We start from the raw sequence: 21,349 nt of genomic DNA on the forward strand, positions 1-21,349 counted from the left end.
ATCCTGTCTGTATACTCTTGCTTCCACCATTTGTCCTAGGGCTCTATCCGTCCATGACTTTTTTTTAAAAATTCTTTTTCGGGCTTCCCTGGTGGCGCAGTGGTTGAGAGTCCGCCTGCCGATGCAGGGGACACAGGTTCGTGCCCCGGTCCGGGAAGATCCCGCATGCCGCAGAGCGGCTGAGCCCGTGAGCCATGGCCGCTGAGCCTGCGTGTCCGGAGCCTGTGCTCCGCAACGGGAGAGGCCACAGCAGTGAGAGGCCCGCATACCGCAAAAAAAAAAAAAAAAAAAAAAAATTCTTTTTCTTAATAATTAAGTTTAATTGTAATAACTTTATTATACTTTACCTTCGTTCTTTCTTTCCTTCCTTCCTTCACTCCTTTAGACAACGAATCACCCCAAATTGAGGAGGTGGTCTCAGGGAGCAGGATTTATGATTCTTCCCCCTTTACCTCTTTTTGTGAAGGTGTATGTGTATGCTTCTGTGTAAGATTTTTTCTGTATAGCTTTGCTTCCAACATTTGTCCTAAGGTTCTATCCGTCCCTTTTTTTTTTTTTTTTTTTCTAAATATTTTTTAATTCAATAACTATATTATACTTTATTTTATTTTTACTGTATCATCTTTCTTTCTGTCTTTTTTCCTTCTTTCCCTCCTTCCTTCCTTCCTCCCTCCCTCCCTCCCTCCCTCCTTTCTTTCCTTCTTTGCTTCTTTCTTCCTTCCTTCCTTTCCTCCTTTTCTTCTTTCTTTACTCATACTTCTACTAATTCTCCCTACTTTTTCTCCCTTTTATTCTGAGCTGTGTGGATGAAAGGCTCTTGGTGCTCCAGCCAGGAGTCAGGGCTCTGCCTCTGAGGTAGGAGAGCCAACTTCAGGACACTGGTCAACAAGAGACCTCCCAGCTCCACATAATATTAAACGGTGGAAATATCCCAGAGACCTCCATCTTAACACCAGCACCCAGCTTCACTCAACGACCAGCAAGCCACAGTGCTGGACAACCTATGCCAAACAACTAGCAAAACAGGAACACAACCCCACCCATTAGCAGAGAGGCTGCCTAAAATCATAATAAGGCCACAGACACCCCAAAACACACCACCAGACGTGAACCTGCCCACTAGAGAGACAAGATCCAGCCTCATCCAGCACAACACAGGCACTAGTCCCCTCCACCAGGAAGCCTACACAACCCACTGAAACAACCTTAGCCACTGGAGACAGACATCAAAAACAACGGGAACTACGAAAGTGCAGCCTGCAAAAAGGAGACCCCAAACACAGTAAGATAAGCAAAATGAGAAGACAGAAAAACACACAGCAGATGAAGGAGCAAGATAAAAACCCACCAGACCTAACAAATGAAGAGGAAATAGGCAATCTACCTGAAAAAGAATTCAGAATAATGATAGTAAGGATGATCCGAAATCTTGGAAGTAGAATGGACAAAATGCAAGAAACAGTTAACAAGGACCTACAAGAACTAAAGATGAAACAAGCAACGATGAACAATGCAATAAATGAAATTAAAATCACTCTAGATAGGATCAATAGCAGAATAACTGAGGCAGAAGAACGGATAAGTGACCTGGAAGATAAAGTAGTGGAAATAACTACTGCAGAGCAGAATAAAGAAAAAAGAATGAAAAGAACTGAGGACAGTCTCAGAGACCTCTGGGACAACATGAAACGCACCAACATTCGAATTATAGGGGTTCCAGAAGAAGAAGAAAGAAAGAAAGGGACTGAGAAAATATTTGAAGAGATTATAGTTGAAAACTTCCCTAATATGGGAAAGGAAATAGTTAATCAAGTCCAGGAAGCACAGAGGGTCCCATACAGGATAAATACAAGGAGAAACACGCCAAGACACATATTAATCAAACTGTCAAAAATTAAATACAAAGAAAGCATATTAAAAGCAGCAAGGGAAAAACAACAAATAACACACAAGGGAATCCCCATAAGGTTAACAGCTGATCTCTCAGCAGAAACCCTACAAGCCAGAAGGGAGTGGCAGGACATACTGAAAGTGATGAAGGAGAATAGCCTGCAACCAAGACTACTCTACCCAGCAAGGATCTCATTCACATTTGATGGAGAAATTAAAACCTTTACAGACAAGCAAAAGCTGAGAGAGTTCAGCACCACCAAACCAGCTTTACAACAAATGCTAAAGGAACTTCTCTAGACACGAAACACAAGAGAAGGAAATGACCTATAGTAGCGAACCCAAAACAATATGTAAAATGGAAATAGGAACATACATATCGATAATTACCTTAAATGTAAATGGACTAAATGCTCCCACCAAAAGACACAGATTGGCTGAATGGATACAAAAACAAGACCCTTATATATGCTGTCTACAAGAGACCCACTTCAGAACTAGAGACACATACAGACTGAAAGTAAGGGGATGGAAAAAGATATTCCATGCAAATGGAAACCAAAAGAAAGCTGGAGTAGCAATTCTCATATCAGACAAAATAGACTTTAAAATAAGGACTATTAAAAGGGACAAAGAAGGACACTACATAATGATCAAGGGATCGATCCAAGAAGAAGATATAACAATTGTAAATATTTATGCACCCAACATAGGAGCACCTCAATACATAAGGCAAATACTAACAACCATAAAAGGGGAGATCAACAGTAACACATTCATAGTAGGGGACTTTAACACCCCACTTTCACCCATGGACAGATCATCCAAAATGAAAATAAATAAGGAAACACAAGCTTTAAATGATACATTAAACAAGATGGACTTAATTGATATTTATAGGACACTCCATCCAAAAACAACAGAATACACATTTTTCTCAAGTGCTCATGGAACATTCTCCAGGATAGATCATATCTTGGGTCACAAATCAAGCCTTGGTAAATTTAAGAAAACTGAAATTGTATCAAGTATCTTTTCCGACCACAACGCCATGAGACTAGATATCAATTACAGGAAAAGATCTTTAAAAAATACAAACACATGGAGGCTAAACAATACACTACTTAATAATGAAGTGATCACTGAAGAAATCAAAGAGGAAATCAAAAAATACCTAGAAACAAATGACAATGGAGACACAACGACCCAAAACCTATGGGATGCAGCAAAAGCAGTTCTAAGGGGGAAGTTTATAGCAATACAAGCCCACCTTAAGAAGCAGGAAACATCTCGAATAAACAACCTAACCTTGCACCTCAAGCAATTAGAGAAAGAAGAACAAAAAAACCCCAAAGCTAGCAGAAGGAAAGAAATCATAAAAATCAGATCAGAAATAAATGAAAAAGAAATGAAGGAAACAATAGCAAAGATCAATAAAACTAAAAGCTGGTTCTTTGAGAAGATAAACAAAATAGATAAACCACTAGCCAGACTCATCAAGAAAAAAAGGGAGAAGACTCAAATCAATAGAATTAGAAATGAAAAAGGAGAAGTAACAACTGACACTGCAGAAATAAAAAAAATCATGAGAGATTACTACAAGCAACTCTATGCCAATAAAATGGACAATCTGGAAGAAATGGACAAATTCTTAGAAATGCACAACCTGCCAAGACTGAATCAGGAAGAAATAGAAAATATGAACAGACCAATCACAAGCACTGAAATTGAAACTGTGATTAAAAACCTTCCAACAAACAAAAGCCCAGGACCAGATGGCTTCACAGGTGAATTCTATCAAACGTTTAGAGAAGAGCTAACACCTATCCTTCTCAAACTCTTCCAAAATATAGCAGAGGGAGGAACACTCCCAAATTCCTTCTACGAAGCCACCATCACCTTGATACCAAAACCAGACAAGGATGTCACAAAGAAAGAAAACTACAGGCCAATATCACTGATGAACATAGATGCAAAAATCCTCAACAAAATACTAGCAAACAGAATCCAACAGCACATTAAAAGGATCATACACCATGATCAAGTGGGGTTTATTCCAGGAATGCAAGGATTCTTCAATATACGCAAATCTATCAATGTGATAAACCATATTAACAAATTGAAGGAGAAAAACCATATGATCATCTCAATAGATGCAGAGAAAGCTTTCGACAAAATTCAACACCCATTTATGATAAAAACCCTCCAGAAAGTAGGCATAGAGGGAACTTTCCTAAACATAATAAAAGCCATATATGACAAGCCCACAGCAAACATCATCCTCAATGGTGAAAAACTGAAAGCATTTCCACTAAGATCAGGAACAAGACAAGGTTGCCCACTCTCACCACTCTTATTCAACATAGTTTTGGAAGTTTTAGCCACAGCAATCAGAGAAGAAAAGGAAATAAAAGGAATCCAAATCGGAAAAGAAGAAGTAAAGTTGTCACTGTTTGCAGATGACATGATACTATACATAGAGAATCCTAAAGATGCTACCAGAAAACTACTAGAGCTAATCAATGAATTTGGTAAAGTAGCAGGATACAAAATTAATGCACAGAAATCTCTGGCATTCCTATATACTAATGATGAAAAATCTGAAAGTGAAATCAAGAAAACACTCCCATTTACCATTGCAACAAAAAGAATAAAATATCTAGGAATAAACCTACCTAAGGATACGAAAGACCTGTGTGCAGAAAATTATAAGACACTGATGAAAGAAATTAAAGATGATACAAATAGATGGAGAGATATACCATGTTCTTGGATGGGAAGAATCAACATTGTGAAAATGACTCTACTACCCAAAGCAATCTACAGATTCAATGCAATCCCTATCAAACTACCACTGGCATTTTTCACAGAACTAGAACAAAAAATTTCGCAATTTGTATGGAAACACAAAAGACCCCGAATAGCCAAAGCAATCTTGAGAACGAAAAAAGGAGCTGGAGGAATCAGGCTCCCTGACTTCAGACTATATTACAAAGCAACAGTAATCAAGACAGTATGGTACTGGCACAAAAACAGAAAGATAGATCAGTGGAACAGGATAGAAAGCCCAGAGATAAACCCACGCACATATGGAAACCTTATCTTTGATAAAGGAGGCAGGAATGTACAGTGGAGAAAGGACAGCCTCTTCAATAAATGGTGCTGGGAAAACTGGACAGGTACATGTAAAAGTATGAGATTAGATCACTCCCTAACACCATACACAAAAATAAGCTCAAAATGGATTAAAGACCTAAATGTAAGGCCAGAAACTATCAAACTCTTAGAAGAAAACATAGGAAGAACACTCTATGACATAAATCACAGCAAGATCCTTTCTGACCCACCTCCTAGAGTAATGGAAATAAAAACAAAAATAAACAAATGGGACCTAATGAAACTTCAAAGCTTTTGCACAGCAAAGGAAACCATAACCAAGACCAAAAGACAACCCTCAGAATGGGAGAAAACATTTGCAAATGAAGCAACTGACAAAGGATTAATCTCCAAAATTTACAAGCAGCTCATGCAGCTCAATAACAAAAAAACAAACAACCCCATCCAAAAATGGGCAGAAGACCTAAATAGACATTTCTCCAAAGAAGATATACAGAATGCCAACAAACACATGAAAGAATGCTCAGCATCATTAATCATTAGAGAAATGCAAATCAAAACTACAATGAGATATCATCTCACACCAGTCAGAATGGCCATCATCAAAAAATCTAGAAACAATAAATGCTGGAGAGGGTGTGGAGAAAAGGGGACACTCTTGCACTGCTGGTGGGAATGTGAATTGGTTCAGCCACTGTGAAGAACAGTATGGAGGTTCCTTAAAAAACTACAAATAGAATTACCATATGACCCAGCAATCCCACTACTTGGCATATACCCTGAGAAAACCAAAATTCAAAAAGAGTCATGTACCAAAATGTTCATTGCAGCTCTATTTACAATAGCCAGGACATGGAAACAACCTAAGCGCCCATCATCGGATGAATGGATAAAGAAGATGTGGCACATATACACAATGGAATATTACTCAGCCTTAAAAAGAAATGAAATTGAGCTATTTGTAATGAGATGGATAGACCTAGAGTCTGTCATACAGAGTGAAGTAAGTCAGAAAGAAAAAGACAAATACCGTATGCTAACACATATATATGGAATTTAAGGGAAAAAAATGTCATGAAGAACCTAGGGGTAAGATAGGAATAAAGACGCAGACCTACTGGAGAACGGACTTGAGGGTATGGGGAGGGGGAGGGGTGAGTTTTGACAGGGCGAGAGAGAGTCATGGACATATACACACTAACAAACGTAGTAAGGTAGATAGCTGGGGGGAAGCAGCCGCAAGGCACAGGGATATTAGCTCGGTGCTTTGTGACAGCCTGGAAGGGTGGGATGGGGAGAGTGGGAGGGAGGGAGACGCAAGAGGGAAGACATATGGGAACATGTGTGTATGTATAGCTGATTCACTTTGTTATAAAGCAGAAACTAACACACCATTGTAAAGCAATTATACCCCAATAAAGATGTTTAAAAAAAAAAAAAAAAAAAAAAAGGGTAGAAGTAGCAGTGAGCTTTAATTCAGGTAGTAAGAAAAATTAAAAGATGTATAAAACCTGGCAAGTGGAAGAGGAAGGTGTGAATAAGGTGGTATGACCTAATATTTAGCAAGCATATTAGAACTTTACTCCATGCCTAAAGACATTTCCTTGGGAGGCTACACACTCCAAAAATTTTGGCAGTCTCCTGGGTTACAAGAAAGTACATTTCTTCTCTTGATAGCAACACATTATTCTGAACCAAAATGGCATTGCTTATCATTCCTATTAGTCTATATTTTTACACTTGGCTGCCATGGATTTCTGATGTGTTTCCGTATATCTTTAGGTTGCCTTTTCCATTTAGAGAGAAGTTGGAGTAAAGGATAAATTGATTCATAGCATGATTCTATAGGTGACTTCCCTGAGTAGCCAAGAATCGTTTGAATATATACTTCTTCCCACTAAAAATAATCTTGTTCCTTATTTTCATACTTGCGTATCATGAATGCAAGTCATAGAAGCAAAAAAAAATAAATAAATAAAGTCTTATGTGAAAGCTAGAAGATAAATTTGATGGGACAACCCTGCTAGGAATAACCAGAATTGAGCTTGAGTTGGAAAAAAATTAGAAAACTAACCAAGGAGAACTAAGAAAGCTGCATTGGAGTCTGTGGATTGGATCTATTCCATAGAAGAGAGGAATGTATACTCCTACAAAAGAAAGAAGTGATGAATCCGAGAAGTGAAGAGGATTGTTAGAGCAGCTGGAAGCCCAACTCTGCTTCGTTCCAAGAAAAACTAAAAAGATAGTAGAAATTGAAGTTAGCATGAAGAGGGATAAAAAGCTGAAACACTCCCCCATCTAAAACCACTACAACATTACTTGTATATAATATACATATTTTGACTGACACCCTGGAACAGCATATGCTTGATAGTATTTTTGAGCACTACTGTTATGTCTGGTTTAAATTAGTACATGAAAGGCAAGCTCTTTCATTTTAACTAGTTTTGCACCCAGAAAATATACCACACAATGAGTAGGATTTAAGACCTTTTTTTTCCCCTAGTAAATGGTCATAGTAATGGGAATACTGTTATTTATCCATACTGACCTTCAACTATGAATAAAATGCACACAGAAGTTTCTTTAAAAATGTTGGTTGAATACATGTTTGAAGTGTGTAAGTTTCTTTTCCCTCCAGAGTAAAATATCCTTGTCTATTAAGTAGTAGAAACTATTACTTCATAAAGTTGAGGCATAAAGTTCAACTGAGATAAAATTTGTAATGGACTTAGCACACTGCCTGTCACATAAGTGCTTAAGATGTTAATCTCTTTCCTTATTTTTTATTTTTAACTTGAACAATGTAATCACCAATATCTGGCAACACTACTTGAAAAATAATGGAGACCACAAGCGGTTCTTAGAAGAAGAAAGAATATTTTTTTAAAAATTACATATACATATACTTACATATACGTATATACACACATATAGATATACTGGTATACATCTATTTACTCACCTAGAATGTTGAAAATCCCAAGAATCATTCTTGTTGCTTCTTCTTGTTATCTCATTCTTTGCATCCAGTCCTTTCACCTGTCACCTCTTTCCAAAACACAACCTCAGTATCACTCCTTGTATGTGACCCATTTGACGTTCTAGTCTGAACCAGTTCCCATTAGTTTTCCTCTGAATTAAACACTTCAACTGCCTGCTAACTGATCTGCCTGCTTCCTTTACTCCCCCATCTATGTTATGTGCTATGAAGATAGCACAGTCACCAGAGTGATCTTTTGAAAACATAGATCAGCGCAAGTCATTCTCCTGCTCTACAGGAAAAAAAACAAAAAAACAAAACCGCTTCATATTTTTCTTGGGATAAAAAACAAACACTTGCCTGTGGTCCATGAGGTTCTCCTACTCTGGCCCTGCCTACCTTTCTGAGCTGTCACTATTCTGGAAACTTACAAGACTTCTGTTTCTCCAACATGCCAAATTCATTAATACCCCCAACAGCTTTTGCATTTAATTTCTTTGCCTGGAACACTTTTTCCTAGACAGTCTCAAGGTTGTTTCCTTTGTACCATTCAAATCTCATCTCAAATGTCACTTACTCAGGAAAGCATTTCCTTACCACTTATTCAAAGCCATTCTCACCTCTCTTCAGCCTCACTCTGTCATATTAACCTACTTAATTGTATTAATAGAGTTTATTGCTGTGATGAAAATTTCTAATTTATTTTTGCAAAGAGGGAATAATTCTACTTTTGAATTATTAATGTGATCTTGTTTTTGGCTTCCTGAGAATACATCTTGGTTCTTTTCTAGAATCATCCACCTGCTGATTAGGATTAGTTCCAGTAGGGTAGAACTGAGAAAGTCTTAGGTGACTTTATGCTTTTGGAATTCAAAAGCCAAGCTTTGGTTCTGAGAAAGGATTATCTAAATTCCTCTATGTCCTTTAGCTTATAAAGGATCAGGCTTTGTGGAAGAGACCAGAGAATTTTATGTACGTAAGGAAAGTCCAGACAGAAGAGAAAGAGGAGGAAGCCTGCCCTTTTCTAGCCTCAGGGAAGGAAAGAGGGAGGAGAGGAAGGCACTCCTTCCCATGTTTGGGACTCATGACAGGCTGCTCTAGAATAAACACCAGCATAGTAACTTTGGGGACACAGCGTAGCCTGCAGTACGAGACTCTGAGCTATTTCATCCTAAGTCCCTTTGGCTTCTGCATTGTAAAAACAGGACGTATAATTCTGAAGGTCTGCTAGGTCGCTCATCAGAGGGCATCACCTTAGTAGGGAGTAGGTGGCTTTGCAGTGAGCAGGTCTCAGCTAGAGCTGGAAGGGACCACAGTCAATCCCCAAAGGTCTTTAGTGCCAGTAGTAACCACGGGGAAGGTGAGTCATCGAGGGAGGGCTTGGGCCCTGTCTCAGTCCAGAGAGGACAAGTGATGAGCTTCTCCAGCCATAAACTTCTGCCATGAACATCAGTCAAACACACAGCAAACCAAGTAGATATCTGGCCTTAGAGCTTTGACTCATCCTCCATCTTGCTCAGGGACGTAATTAGATTCTCTCTAAAGGAGAATCTGAGAAATTTTGTCTAAGAGAGACTGAACGTTTTGTAGAGCAATGGTTCTCAAACTCTGTGGTTTATCAGAACCTCCTGGGGAGCTTAAAAAGCCCACAGTGACCCAGGCTCCTTGAAGTGGAGTGGGGCCCAGGCCTTTATACTTGTATTAGTTCCCATCAAAAGTTGATATCCACCAAAACTTGAGAACCACTGCCCTAAAAGGACGGTTTAAATTACTTCATTGGATTAACTTTAAACTAGATGAGACTTTTCATGTCTCTCCCTCTAACCAGTAGGTGGAAGCCCAAAGGAGATGAGATAAACATCGTCATTTTTTAAGTTATATTTTATCTATGCACATCCAGATTTTATGTTAAATTTTTTAATGCCCTCCATTTGTTTAACAATTTCCTGTCAACCTCTTGGAATTAGAACATATGTTTCATGATGGAAGGGGTCTTTATGTTGTTCACTGCTAAATGCCAGGTCTGGTACAGAGTAGTCACACAAATATTTGTGGAGGGAATCAATCAATCAGTTGGTTAATTAGCTAGTTAATGAATTTATGCATATGTATGTAGTGGAGAGAATTTGGTGTCAGAAGACACTCTGCCTGGGGATGATAGAGAAGATGGGGGAACAAGGCATAGGAGATCTGACAGAAGCAGAACTAGATATTTTTCAAAAACAGCTAAAAACACCCAGTGAAGTAAATCACCTGTTGCTAACAAGTGAAAGCCTTAATTTGGATCTGTAGAAATAGGTCAGAATTTAGAGGTAAGGAACAAAGAGTCTGTAAAAGTTTGATGCAAAGATTTATGTAAATAAGAGCTTAATGCTGGTGAGGCCTGAGAGGGTGTATCTGTCACCTGCCTTTAAAGCGATTTGATACTGTGAAATCTGTACTTGATGTTCCCCAGTCCCTCTTTTTTTTCCAATAATTTTTCTGGTATCTATCCTATCTCTCTGATGCAAGTATATGTTTTAAAGTGAATGTTCTTTATTATAAGATATAAGTTCAATGTATAAAACTTAGAGATAGAAGAAAATATCCATGATCACACCACCTGAAGGTCATCACCTAGTCATCCAATAAGTATGAATATATATTAGGACTGTGATTTTTGTCCTCCTGCTGTATCCTCAGCACTTAGAAGAGGGCCTGGAACAGTGTTCAATTAATAATTGTTGAATGAATCTACTAAGACATGCATTAAATATTTTTCTTCACATTCACTATTCCTTAGAATGATTCCACTTACTCCCTTTGATAAAGAAAAATGTATATATATATTAATATTTTTACTAGCGTTTCTTTTCTTTCTTTGGCCTTGACTAATGGATCGAATATTTAAGTATTTCTAGGCATACCTTAATATTTTAACTCTCCTTGCCCCATTTGCTCTACTTGGTTTCAAGGATTGATGCATTGCTGGTATTCTTCCTTGATCTCATCATATTTTCTTCTGCTTTTTATTTTCCCAATGCATGCCCACTTGGTTTTTCCTCACTGAGGAAGTTTGTATTTGTCAAAACAAATTTCATGTTACTTTCTATTACACCATTTTAAATTTATAACAAACAATTAAATAAACAAAAATATCTTGGTTTTGTACTTTCCAAAACTGAAAATGCTCGAGCTCTAACTCAATTTAGAGCTTGCCTGTAAATCACCTGAGATAAATTGATATTGCTGGTTTCAGTTGAGTAATGTGGCCTGTGCTCTAGGTGCACTTTGATAAGTGAAAGTGGGTAGAAAGACAGGAAGCAAATTTCATTAGTTAAAGTTTCTAAGTAAACTACATAAAAATAATGACATATATAGGTTTGAAATTGAGTGACTTGGTACTGTGTCAATTCAGCTAAGCCAGAAATATGTTCCCAGATTTTCCTTCTCTGTGTGGTTCTGAGTTTGGCCTTGCCACAAGAGAAATCTGCATAAGACCTGAAATGCCAAAGTGAATAGCAGCCATATTTATACTCCAGACGTCGGCACAAGACCAAGCACAGTTGGAGCTCATGCACATTTTTGTTGATCTGCTGCCTCACCTTGGTGGTGAAGGACAGCATTCAGGCTTGTGGTTCCTTTAGCTCCAGCCAGATTGCTCCTTTGGCATCTGCACATTCCGAGCCAGGTACACGTAAAAGGTGTCAGCTTATCCTGCAAGCCACCCATATGGCCAAGGTTGGCAACCATGAAAGACACAGATTCAAAAGTTTGTCTTCTTGGGTTCTGGCTTGCCAGTTTGTTCTCTTGTGTCCATTCTGTTCTTGTTTCCCTTACTTCATGTCCGTCTTTCCTTCCCAACCTAGTACTTTAATTCAACACGCATTTCTTATCTTACAGTCTCTGCAGGTCAGGAATCTGGGAGTTGTTTATCTGGCTCCTCTGGCTCATGGATTCTCGCTGGGCTTTGACCAAGTATTGGCTAAGGTTACAGTCTCATCTGGAGGCTCAAGTGAAGGAGGATCTACTTCCAAGCTCACTCCTGTGGTTGTTGGCAGGATTCAGTTCATCACAGGTTGAGGGACTGGGGGCCTCATTTCCTCATTGGCTGTTGGCTAGAAGGCATCTTTGAAACTGACTACCAGAGCCTTTCAAAAGGCAAAAGACCTTCCAAGCATCTTAAGCATGTGCTGTACACACCCTCACTTTTAAGAAAATAGAACTTCTAAGAATCATTATTTCCACAGCATCTTCACAGAAAAGATTTGTGAGTGTAGCTTTTGCCTAATGGAGTGGATCATGAATTTATACATTGGAAATTCACAACGTTTTTAAAAGAAATGTATCAGCTTGCAATGGAGAGAGAGACAAATTTTAAAAAGGCATCTCTACCACCTAACATTTACAGGCAGGAAACAGGCTAAGAAGTCTACTCAGTTGCAAATACCAGCCATATCTTATAGAAAAAACGAACAAACAAAAAGGCTAACTCAGAGGCAGAACCCAGATTCTCCATGGTGGGGCCAAGAGCTGCAGAGAACAACTCACAGGGAGTAGGACTGAGCCGTGAGCAGTGAAATGGTAACACGAGTCACACCAAATTTCAGAATTCTATGGACCGGTGCTGCTTTGTGCCTCTCATCTTCTCCCTCTCAGAATGCAAGAATCCGTTGTGGTTATCCACTGGTCGTCTCGCCATTCAGTGTTGTGAGTGTGGTGACAGATGACTTGTTAACTAAGTTTACAGGCTTTCTGACCTAAAAGAATGTATCCAAGGAATTACACCCGAGGAGTCTTTATCCACACCTGAATTGAACTTAGATGACAAGATCCCGGACCTTGACCCTGAGTCTGATGTAATGAGATGATATTTTTAGGGAGACGCCTGAGAGGGAATGAATTTATTTTGCATATGGCAATAATGTAAGTATTCTGTGGACAGAAAGTGGGTTGTGGCAGTTTTAAAACTTGCTTGCAAATTCTTTGAAACTCTCTTCATTAAGAAATGGAGCCTATGTTCCCTCCCCACAAATCTGGGTGGGCTTGTGCTTCTACCCACAGAGTATGGCAGAAGCGAAGTGATGTGATTCCAAGGCTGGTTCATAAAGTTTAGTTCAGCTTCTCCATGTTGGCTGAAATACTTGCTCTTGAAGTCCCAAGCCACCATGAAAGGAGTCTGACTACTTTAACAATGCCATAATGTGAGGAATTCAAACCATGTTGAGAACACGTGTGGGCACACTGAACAGCAGTCCTAGTCCTTGAGTTGTCCCAGCCCAGGCTCCAGATACATGAGTGAACAAGGCTTCAGGTGATTCTAGCTCCCAGCCGCTGAGTCACCCCAGTCTTTGAATCTTTCCACCTGATGCCCCAGATTCTGTGGTGCAGAGACAAGCCATCTTTGCCATGTGCTGTCTGAATTCCTGACCCACAGAATCCCGAAGAATAAAATGGTGCTCCAAGCAACTAAGTTGTGGGTTAATTTGTTATATTGTTATAGCAACTGGATCTAAGCTATATAAAACCAGCACAGCTAAATTGAGAATGAAAGGCATATTTGAGGCCAATATTTAGCTTTGAAGGCAGTCAATAGTCAGTGTGTTTATAATTATTTTAGAATCTTGTGTGTATGAGATAATGGATGCAAATGCTCCTAGTACAATACCTGGCAATAAAAAAAAAAACAAGGATTTATTATTATACCAAAAAGAAACAGATGTATTTCCAAATGATTATTATCAATGACCTACAAGTAATAATATTCTGGCCCAGTGTTCCAAAGCTTTATCTGTACCATCTCTAAGTTATAGGTGAATAAAGATGTGGTTTGTTATTCAATGTCACACAAACCTGGACAGAGCAAGAATTCAAACCCATAATTTTTGACTCCAAGTCTTACTTTTCACCACTACATTCTCCTCCCTCCAGACATTTTAATAGCGAACATATTAGGAAACTACCATCATGAAAAGTTGGCCCTGCAGAGAAGAGGCTCAAGAATGAAAAATTAACTTTGCACCCAGAAAAGACAGATTAGGAATGATTAGGCATATGATGGGTCTGTATATAGGGGGATAATTTTCTGTATTTTCTAAGAATATATATATATGTACATATACATATATATCCTTAATTTATAAAAAGTTAAAACTTAGAAACTTAGGTGAGCAGTGAACTCTTAATAAAGCACTTCATTTTGGTGAGGGTTAACTCTTCATCACATGCATTAAAATTTGATTAACCATCTTTACTTCATGATTTAAAAGGAAAAGAAAAGATTGATACTGGATTTAATTGGTACAATTGTGCATACAGATACCAATGATACATAAGGTCCAGGACTAAACGGTTATTAAGGCTCCTTTAATTCTAATAGAGATAGTAACAGTAGCTCCCATCTATGCAGCATTGATTATTTCATTGAAATTGGCAAAGGACTGTCTAGGTATCAATTTACTCTCCAAAACAGGCGCCTAAAGTAGGTATTATCTTACTGTGCTTTTTCTACAGGTGAGAAAGCTAGTACTCAAAAAAGTGAAGTCATTTTTCCAAAGTCACCCAGCTACAAAATAGAAATGGTATTGTATTAATGGTTCAGTCTCTCATTTCTCCATCTTTATAAAGTACTCCAAAGTAAACACAATAAAATCACATGTGGAGATTATATATTGACATGGCCAGTCATAGCCAAAATAAACTTGTAGAACCCTAAGTTGGTTTTTATTTGTATATATGTAAGTCTTTTTTGAATTACAACTATTGATCACCTTTGAGAATATCATTGCTAGTATAACTGTACAGTTCTAATATCCACCCAATACATAAATTCCCTACATTCATAGGTGGGTAATTTAAAAATATATACATGGAAAAACATACAGTGCTTACAAACCAAATTCAAATAAAAATCTTTAAAAAATCTTAGAAATTCATTAAGCGGGTTATGTTGATCCTATTAAAAATGGTTCTTCTATGTACAATACATAAACTTTAAAAATACTACTACAGGAAACAAAAATTCTTTGGTTCAGCAAAAGGATTCTAAATGTGGAAATCTAATTTGTTAAGGATGCACCTTCCTGGGTTGGGCCTCACTTATCTGGTTTAACACTTCAGAAGCAGACAGATGACTCTCTGAATGCTGAAAATATGGGTGGATGTGGATAGTGATGCTTTTCCTATAGAACATTAGCATATGAAAGTATAACCAGAAGCTTGAATAATGCAGGAACTTTGACGTTATTTTTACTCTGCCAGATCAAAAAGATAAAAAGAAAATCTGTTTCCCATCCATTTGGGAAGGAGGGTGGGAGAATGATGATGATCGGTACATAAAACATTCTACTAGTAAAGTTCTTAGGTTACTGGTGTCCAATGCTATTGAAACAAATCTATTTGTTATTTGGAAGACTGCAGGGAGGAGCCAGGAGGGGGACAGATGCTGAATGTCCCTTTTACCGTCCCATCACTTCTCTAGTGGCTTCCCTGCCTTAACAATCTAAAATTATAAACACTCCCATGACTCAAATGTCTCCTTAAAGTTATTAATGCAGCAGTGATTAGACGTGCATCAATATTTGCCAATGGGATTTCCATTAAAAATTAACTGTGGTTATTTCTATACTCTTGGTTTATTAATAGCAACAATCACAGAACTGGCCAAAATATCTCAGAGTTTCAAAGAGTCAGCATTTATACCTTTTAGAATTTTTTCTCCTCCATATGTAATGGGAAGGAAAAGCCTTCACAATGTAGTTCCTGCGTGTTTTCTAATTTGATTGTGAAAATATTTAATATATAAGATAAAACCTTTCCAAAGGCCCATCAATTAACCACACATTATAACCATTTTTAACAAGACTTTTGAAAAGTCTCTGAGGTATCACAGCTGGTCACAGGAGAATAAAAATATTTTTTGCTTTGTTTATTGTTTCTAAGTTCCCCAATAGAATATAATTACCTGGCTGGATTCATTAACTCATCTGTGTTAGAAAGTGGTACCAATGACTAACACTCAAATTTGCCTTTCCCCAGACTAGGTTCAGAAGCCTATCAATATATTTCTAGGTTGAACACAGGTGAAAATCAAGAACTTCTGTTGACGACCAAGTTTACCACAAGCCATGACTTCAAGATGCCATAATGCTTACGTGGGATTGTTGAGAACGGGAGAAATCTTCCAAAATTCACCCTTGTTCTTCCTTCTATTTGAATGACTTAGTTGCTCAAGGGCAAGACACTTTTTAAACCTTACTAGGACTCAAAGGAGACAAATATGATTGGGATGGAGCAACAGATTGCAGAGAAAATGATGTCCCTTTGACAAAAATGGTTCTGACTTTGAAGAGGGGAATAGGATAGCCTTCAACATTTGAGAAAAGCAAAGAACAGAACACACGAATAATTCACAACATCTAAATGAGACATTATCATTCAGAACCACCTCCGCACCTACTATTTCCCACCCCCAGCTCATGGGCAGGGATTTCTTTTCTCTAATGGTCTTCTAAAAGATAGTATAATACTCTGAAGAAAAATAATCAGTGTTGGATTGTTGGTCCTTATAGTCCTTTTGTGTATGTAGGGCAGTAATCATCTTTTCTTCTGTCAGAAGTCTTTATCCCAGCCTGACAGCTCATCAGGAGGCACCCCCTTCTCGGGAGGATACTTGTCAAAGTAGCTGTGATCTGTGGGTCCACTTAGCTAGTAGAGAAAGGATGAAACCAAAGGTGAGGATAACGTTGACGAAGCATGCTAGAACATATGGGGAATGCTTTCTGTATCTGAACACTGATTTTCTACTGCAACCACTTGTAATGTACATATAAGGAAAAGATAACCAGTTATCATTTTTGAGTCACACTCTCAGCCCCATGAGATCTCCCCTTTAGAACAAATGGATCGGGTCCCAGAATTACATGCAGTAGGAGCTACCTGGCTTAAGGAGTTATTTCTGAAAGAAAAGGTGACAGAAATGATGTCTCTTTTTTTTTTTTCAAATTGGAAAATATTTTAAAAGGAAATATTAAAAATATCAAAATTTGCCAGAATCCTTCTTCCACTTTATAATAAAGTTTCTCACTGATCTTGAATTTTTATAGGGTTAATTGACCCATATAAATTCTCCAGAATGTCAAACAAAGGGACAATTCAAAATACTAGTGACCTTGTTGAAAGAGTGAAATGACTCTGGTATTAAATTACTTTGCAAATCAAGTGGTTTCCAATTCTTTGCTTTCAAACAATCTTCATTAGTACCTAATTGAATTATCAACTGATAGATCACTAAAAATACTATTTATGATCCATCATAATGAGTTTTTTGGGGGCATAAGGAGACTACTCAGAAGGTGCTCAAAGTGACATCGCTATTATAAAATCCTCCACTCTCATTTACTTATTTATGTGAACACAATTCTTAGCACTTTCATCTACAGAAAAATAATTTTAAAAAGAAATAGAATTGATGTGGAATCTGATCCCATTTTTTAGTAAATAATATTCATCCACAAGTACATTAATAATTTCTTTTCAAAACATTTTCGTTTAATAATTATTTAAAAATTTATAATATATGTATGTTGTTTGATACTGCATGCTACAAAAATGTAATTATAACTGAATCCAGAAGAAATATTTGTGTTGCCAGAGAAATTTTTATCCTCAGAAAAATTTTTAATTTTATAAAAACTAAAATTGAAAGGCACTTAAAGAATGATTAATAGAAGACCATCCAGTATAAAAATCTTTTACATTAGGGTGAAATTTTATAGAGAAAATCTAATGGAAACATGAAAATAGGAGTTTAGAGAGAAAAAGTAGTCATGTAATATTTCTATTTTTTAAATGGCTGATGGGTTTCATACCTCAATGGCATTTAGATTACACTAGATATATTTAAAGGGGCAAAGTAAGAGTAATGTTTTACTGTAAAATGTCAATATTTACAACTCGAAATTACATTTTCCACAATGACTTAGACGAGTAATGAAAAAATTCAGATGTCAATCTAAAAAGGTACAAAGAAAGACAAAGATCCTCAAAATTCCTTTACAGAGAACACAACATAACATTTGTAGGGTGTTGACTAGATTATTCCTGAGCCATCCCCCTCCCTCCCCGACTTAGCAGATGTTCTGCTTTCTCTGGAGCTGTGCTGTCCAACCAGCAATGGGGACTGAGCACTGGAAATATAGCTAGTCAGAACTGAGACGGCTGAAAGTGGAAAAACCACTTGGGATTTTTGAAAATTTAGTATGAAAAAAATAAATGTAACATCTTTATTAATATATTAATATTCTGTGTTTGTTACATGTTGAAATAATATTTTAATGTATTATGATAATTAAAATTAATTTCACCCATTTCTTTTTACCTTTCTTAATACGGCTACTGGAAAATTTTAAATTACATATAGGTTCATATTATATTTTTAGAACCATCTGTCAGCCTGACCAACACTGGCTACCTTGGGATTTAGATTTACATGTAATCCATTATTAAGAGCTGAGCTAAGGTCCACTGAATACGTAATACTATTTAGACCATATAGTCACAATTGCAAAGACATTTTCACTTAAATTTAAAAACTGTTAGAATTTTTTTAATCTATTCTACACACACACACACACACACAAACACACACACACACACACTAAAACCTGTTTACAAAAACAAATACTTGGAAAAAAATCAAGAGAGTAATATAGTAGATGCCATACCTCTCTTTGTAAAGGTGATGGAAGGTTCCGTGCTTTCAGTCCTTCCCAATTAAAACCATTTAACCACCTGAGAAATCAGAAAAGTACAGAGAAATATTACTTATCTGATAAACTATTAGCATGTCAAGTCATCTGTCCACCCATTTTGTTGCCTGCTCCCTGCCTGCAACAGTATAGCTGCAAGTGATCAGAGGAAAATACCAACCATGCCCACACGCATGTGTGTCTCTCACATTAAATCCATGCCCACTACCCTCAGGGGGGCCTTTAATGCTGCCCAGCAGTCAGTCTAGGTTTCCCTGTTGTTCCCCTCATCACACTCCCTTAGACTCATAATCCATACTTCGTCCTCTCTCCTCAAACTTTCAGACCTCCTATCCATCTTCCCTCCCAAATGATGGCCTGACTTCCTATTTCACTAAGAAACCAGGAGCAGAAAAGAGAACTTCTACAATTTTCCACCAGCAAACCTTCCTGTGTAGGCACATCTGTGTGTTCCCTTTCTCTACTGCACCATGAATGAACTGCCCTTGCTTCTCACTAAGGTCAGCTCCTCTGCTGTGTATTTGATCTTGTAGACATTCTCTATTCAGACATGCTCCTTAAATTCTCCTCTCTCCTGAATCTTTAACATCGTCTCTCCTCGGGCATTCGAATCAGTATGGAAACATTTAAATTCTTCCAACCACAAAGCAATCTCCCTTGACCCAAACTCCCCTCCAACTCTCATTCCATTTCTCTCTTCCCATTGGGGGAAAACTTGAAAGAGTAAACTAATCACTGTATCAACTGCGGACAAAAAAAAATGTTGCCTGCCGCTCCAGTAAACACTAAATGTTGCCTGCCCTGAAGCCGTCAGCCATTGCAGCCACCTGATGGGGGATTCAGGATGGAGGAAAACTGAATACTGGCCCTAGATAGTTAAGATGCATATCTAAGGGGTAATTTCAAGGATCCCAAACTCTTACATCTTCCCATATATAGAAAAGCAGTAAAATCGTTGACTTGAGATGTCTTCTATTTGTGATTAGCGGTAAATTTTTTTCTTTTTAAAATTGAAGTATAGTTGCTGTACAGCAGTATGTAAGTTACAGGTGTACAATATAGTGATGCACAATTTTTAAAACTTATACTCCATTTATAGTTATTACAAAATATTGGCTATATTTCCTGTGTTGTACAATATATCCTCGTAGCTCATTCTATACCTAATAGTTTTACCTCTTACTCCCCAACCCCTATATGGCCCTTCCCCACTTCAGCAGTAATCTTCCAATGTTGTACTACATGGTTTTGTTTTTAAAGCAAAAACTCTTATATATCCTGATTCCTCCTTTACCTCTTTGCAGCAGTTCCTCAGAGCTGAGAGGTTGTCTCCTGGGCTATAGTCCTCAGTAAGGTCTCCAAATAAAACATAACTTGCAACTTTTAGGTTGTGTGTTTTTCTTCAGTCGACACTACCCATTTTCTCCTGGGCACACCACAATCAGGCTTCACCCTCTCCACTCCAGCGAATTCCCTCAATTCTCAGTTTTCATCTTACTCTTAGCACAGCTCATCACTCACACTTCCCAAAACACTTTCTTCACTTGGCGCCAGAGACATGCCCTTGTCCTGGCTTTCTTCCTACCATCTTGGGTGCCTTCTCTCATTTTCCATTGCTATTTCCATAGGAAGTTGGCATGCTCTGGGGCTCAGTCCTTGGACCTCTTCTTCTTCCAACTACTCCCACTTTCTAGGAAATCTCATTCAGTCTTGTGGCTTTAAATAGCATGTATAAACTGATTACTCCCAAACTGCTATTTCCACCACCACCCTGCCCCCCTCCACACACACCACACACACACACACACACACACACACACACACACACACACACACACACACACTGCTTAACAGGCTGCTAGCTACAAGTGCTATTCACCATCTCCCCACTGGATGTCTAACGGGCATCTAGCTGTATCAGGTCCACATTGAAGCTCCAAATTTTCCGCAACGAACTTCTCTCAACTCTTCCAGTTGCTCAAACCAAAGACTTTGGAGTTATCCTTTCTCTCACATCCTATCTCACTCCATATGTAAATCTAGTCTGTTACGTTCAAAATACGTTGGTACTCAGAACCTGGCCAATACTCAACACCTCTACTCTACCAGCATGGGCCAAGCCACAGTTATTTCTTGCCTGTATTAGTATAATAACATCCTAACGGGTCCTCCTGCTTTTGTCCATGGGAAACAGCCCAGCAAGGGTGATCATTTAAAATGCAAGTCATTTGGAGGAAATGTTTCCTCCAACATTTTAAGTTTGGAGGAAAACTTGAAAGAGTAATCTAATCACTGTATCAACTGCAGACAAAAAAACCTGTTGCCTGCCACTCCAGTAAACACTAAATGTTGCCTACCTGAAGCCATCAGCCATTGCAGCCTTTGTTCACATCATGCCTTTGTTCAAAACTGTCCAATGCTTCCAATTTCACTCAGTGTAAAAGGCAAAGTCTTTACCATGTCTTTATTAAAACCCACAGGCCTTATCACACTTTCCACCACCACCCTTCCCCCACCCTGCCACTGCCCTACCTTTCTCTTTCTCTCTCTCTTTGCTCCTTTGTCTCCTCAACATTCTTCCAACAAGCATGGGATGTTCCCACTTCAAGAC

General features: G+C 38.1%; 1 protein-coding gene across 2 annotated transcripts in view; it reads right to left on the reverse strand.

Moving 5' to 3' along the window:
* Window positions 1-16,579: 16,579 nt before the first annotated feature.
* Window positions 16,580-21,349, reverse strand: part of PRKG2 (protein kinase cGMP-dependent 2) — an 84,717-nt gene continuing 79,947 nt past the window's right edge. For both annotated transcript variants that reach the window (XM_032632837.1, XM_032632836.1), the window contains exons 17-18: window positions 18,694-18,760; window positions 16,580-16,675 (exon numbers count right to left, since the gene is read on the reverse strand). In XM_032632837.1, coding sequence (XP_032488728.1) covers window positions 16,580-16,675; window positions 18,694-18,760 — 163 coding nt within the window. The remainder of the gene's footprint in view (window positions 16,676-18,693; window positions 18,761-21,349) is intronic.

This window comes from Phocoena sinus, chromosome 5 (assembly GCF_008692025.1).
Source record: "Phocoena sinus isolate mPhoSin1 chromosome 5, mPhoSin1.pri, whole genome shotgun sequence".
In the NCBI taxonomy this organism is placed as follows: Eukaryota; Metazoa; Chordata; class Mammalia; order Artiodactyla; family Phocoenidae; genus Phocoena; species Phocoena sinus.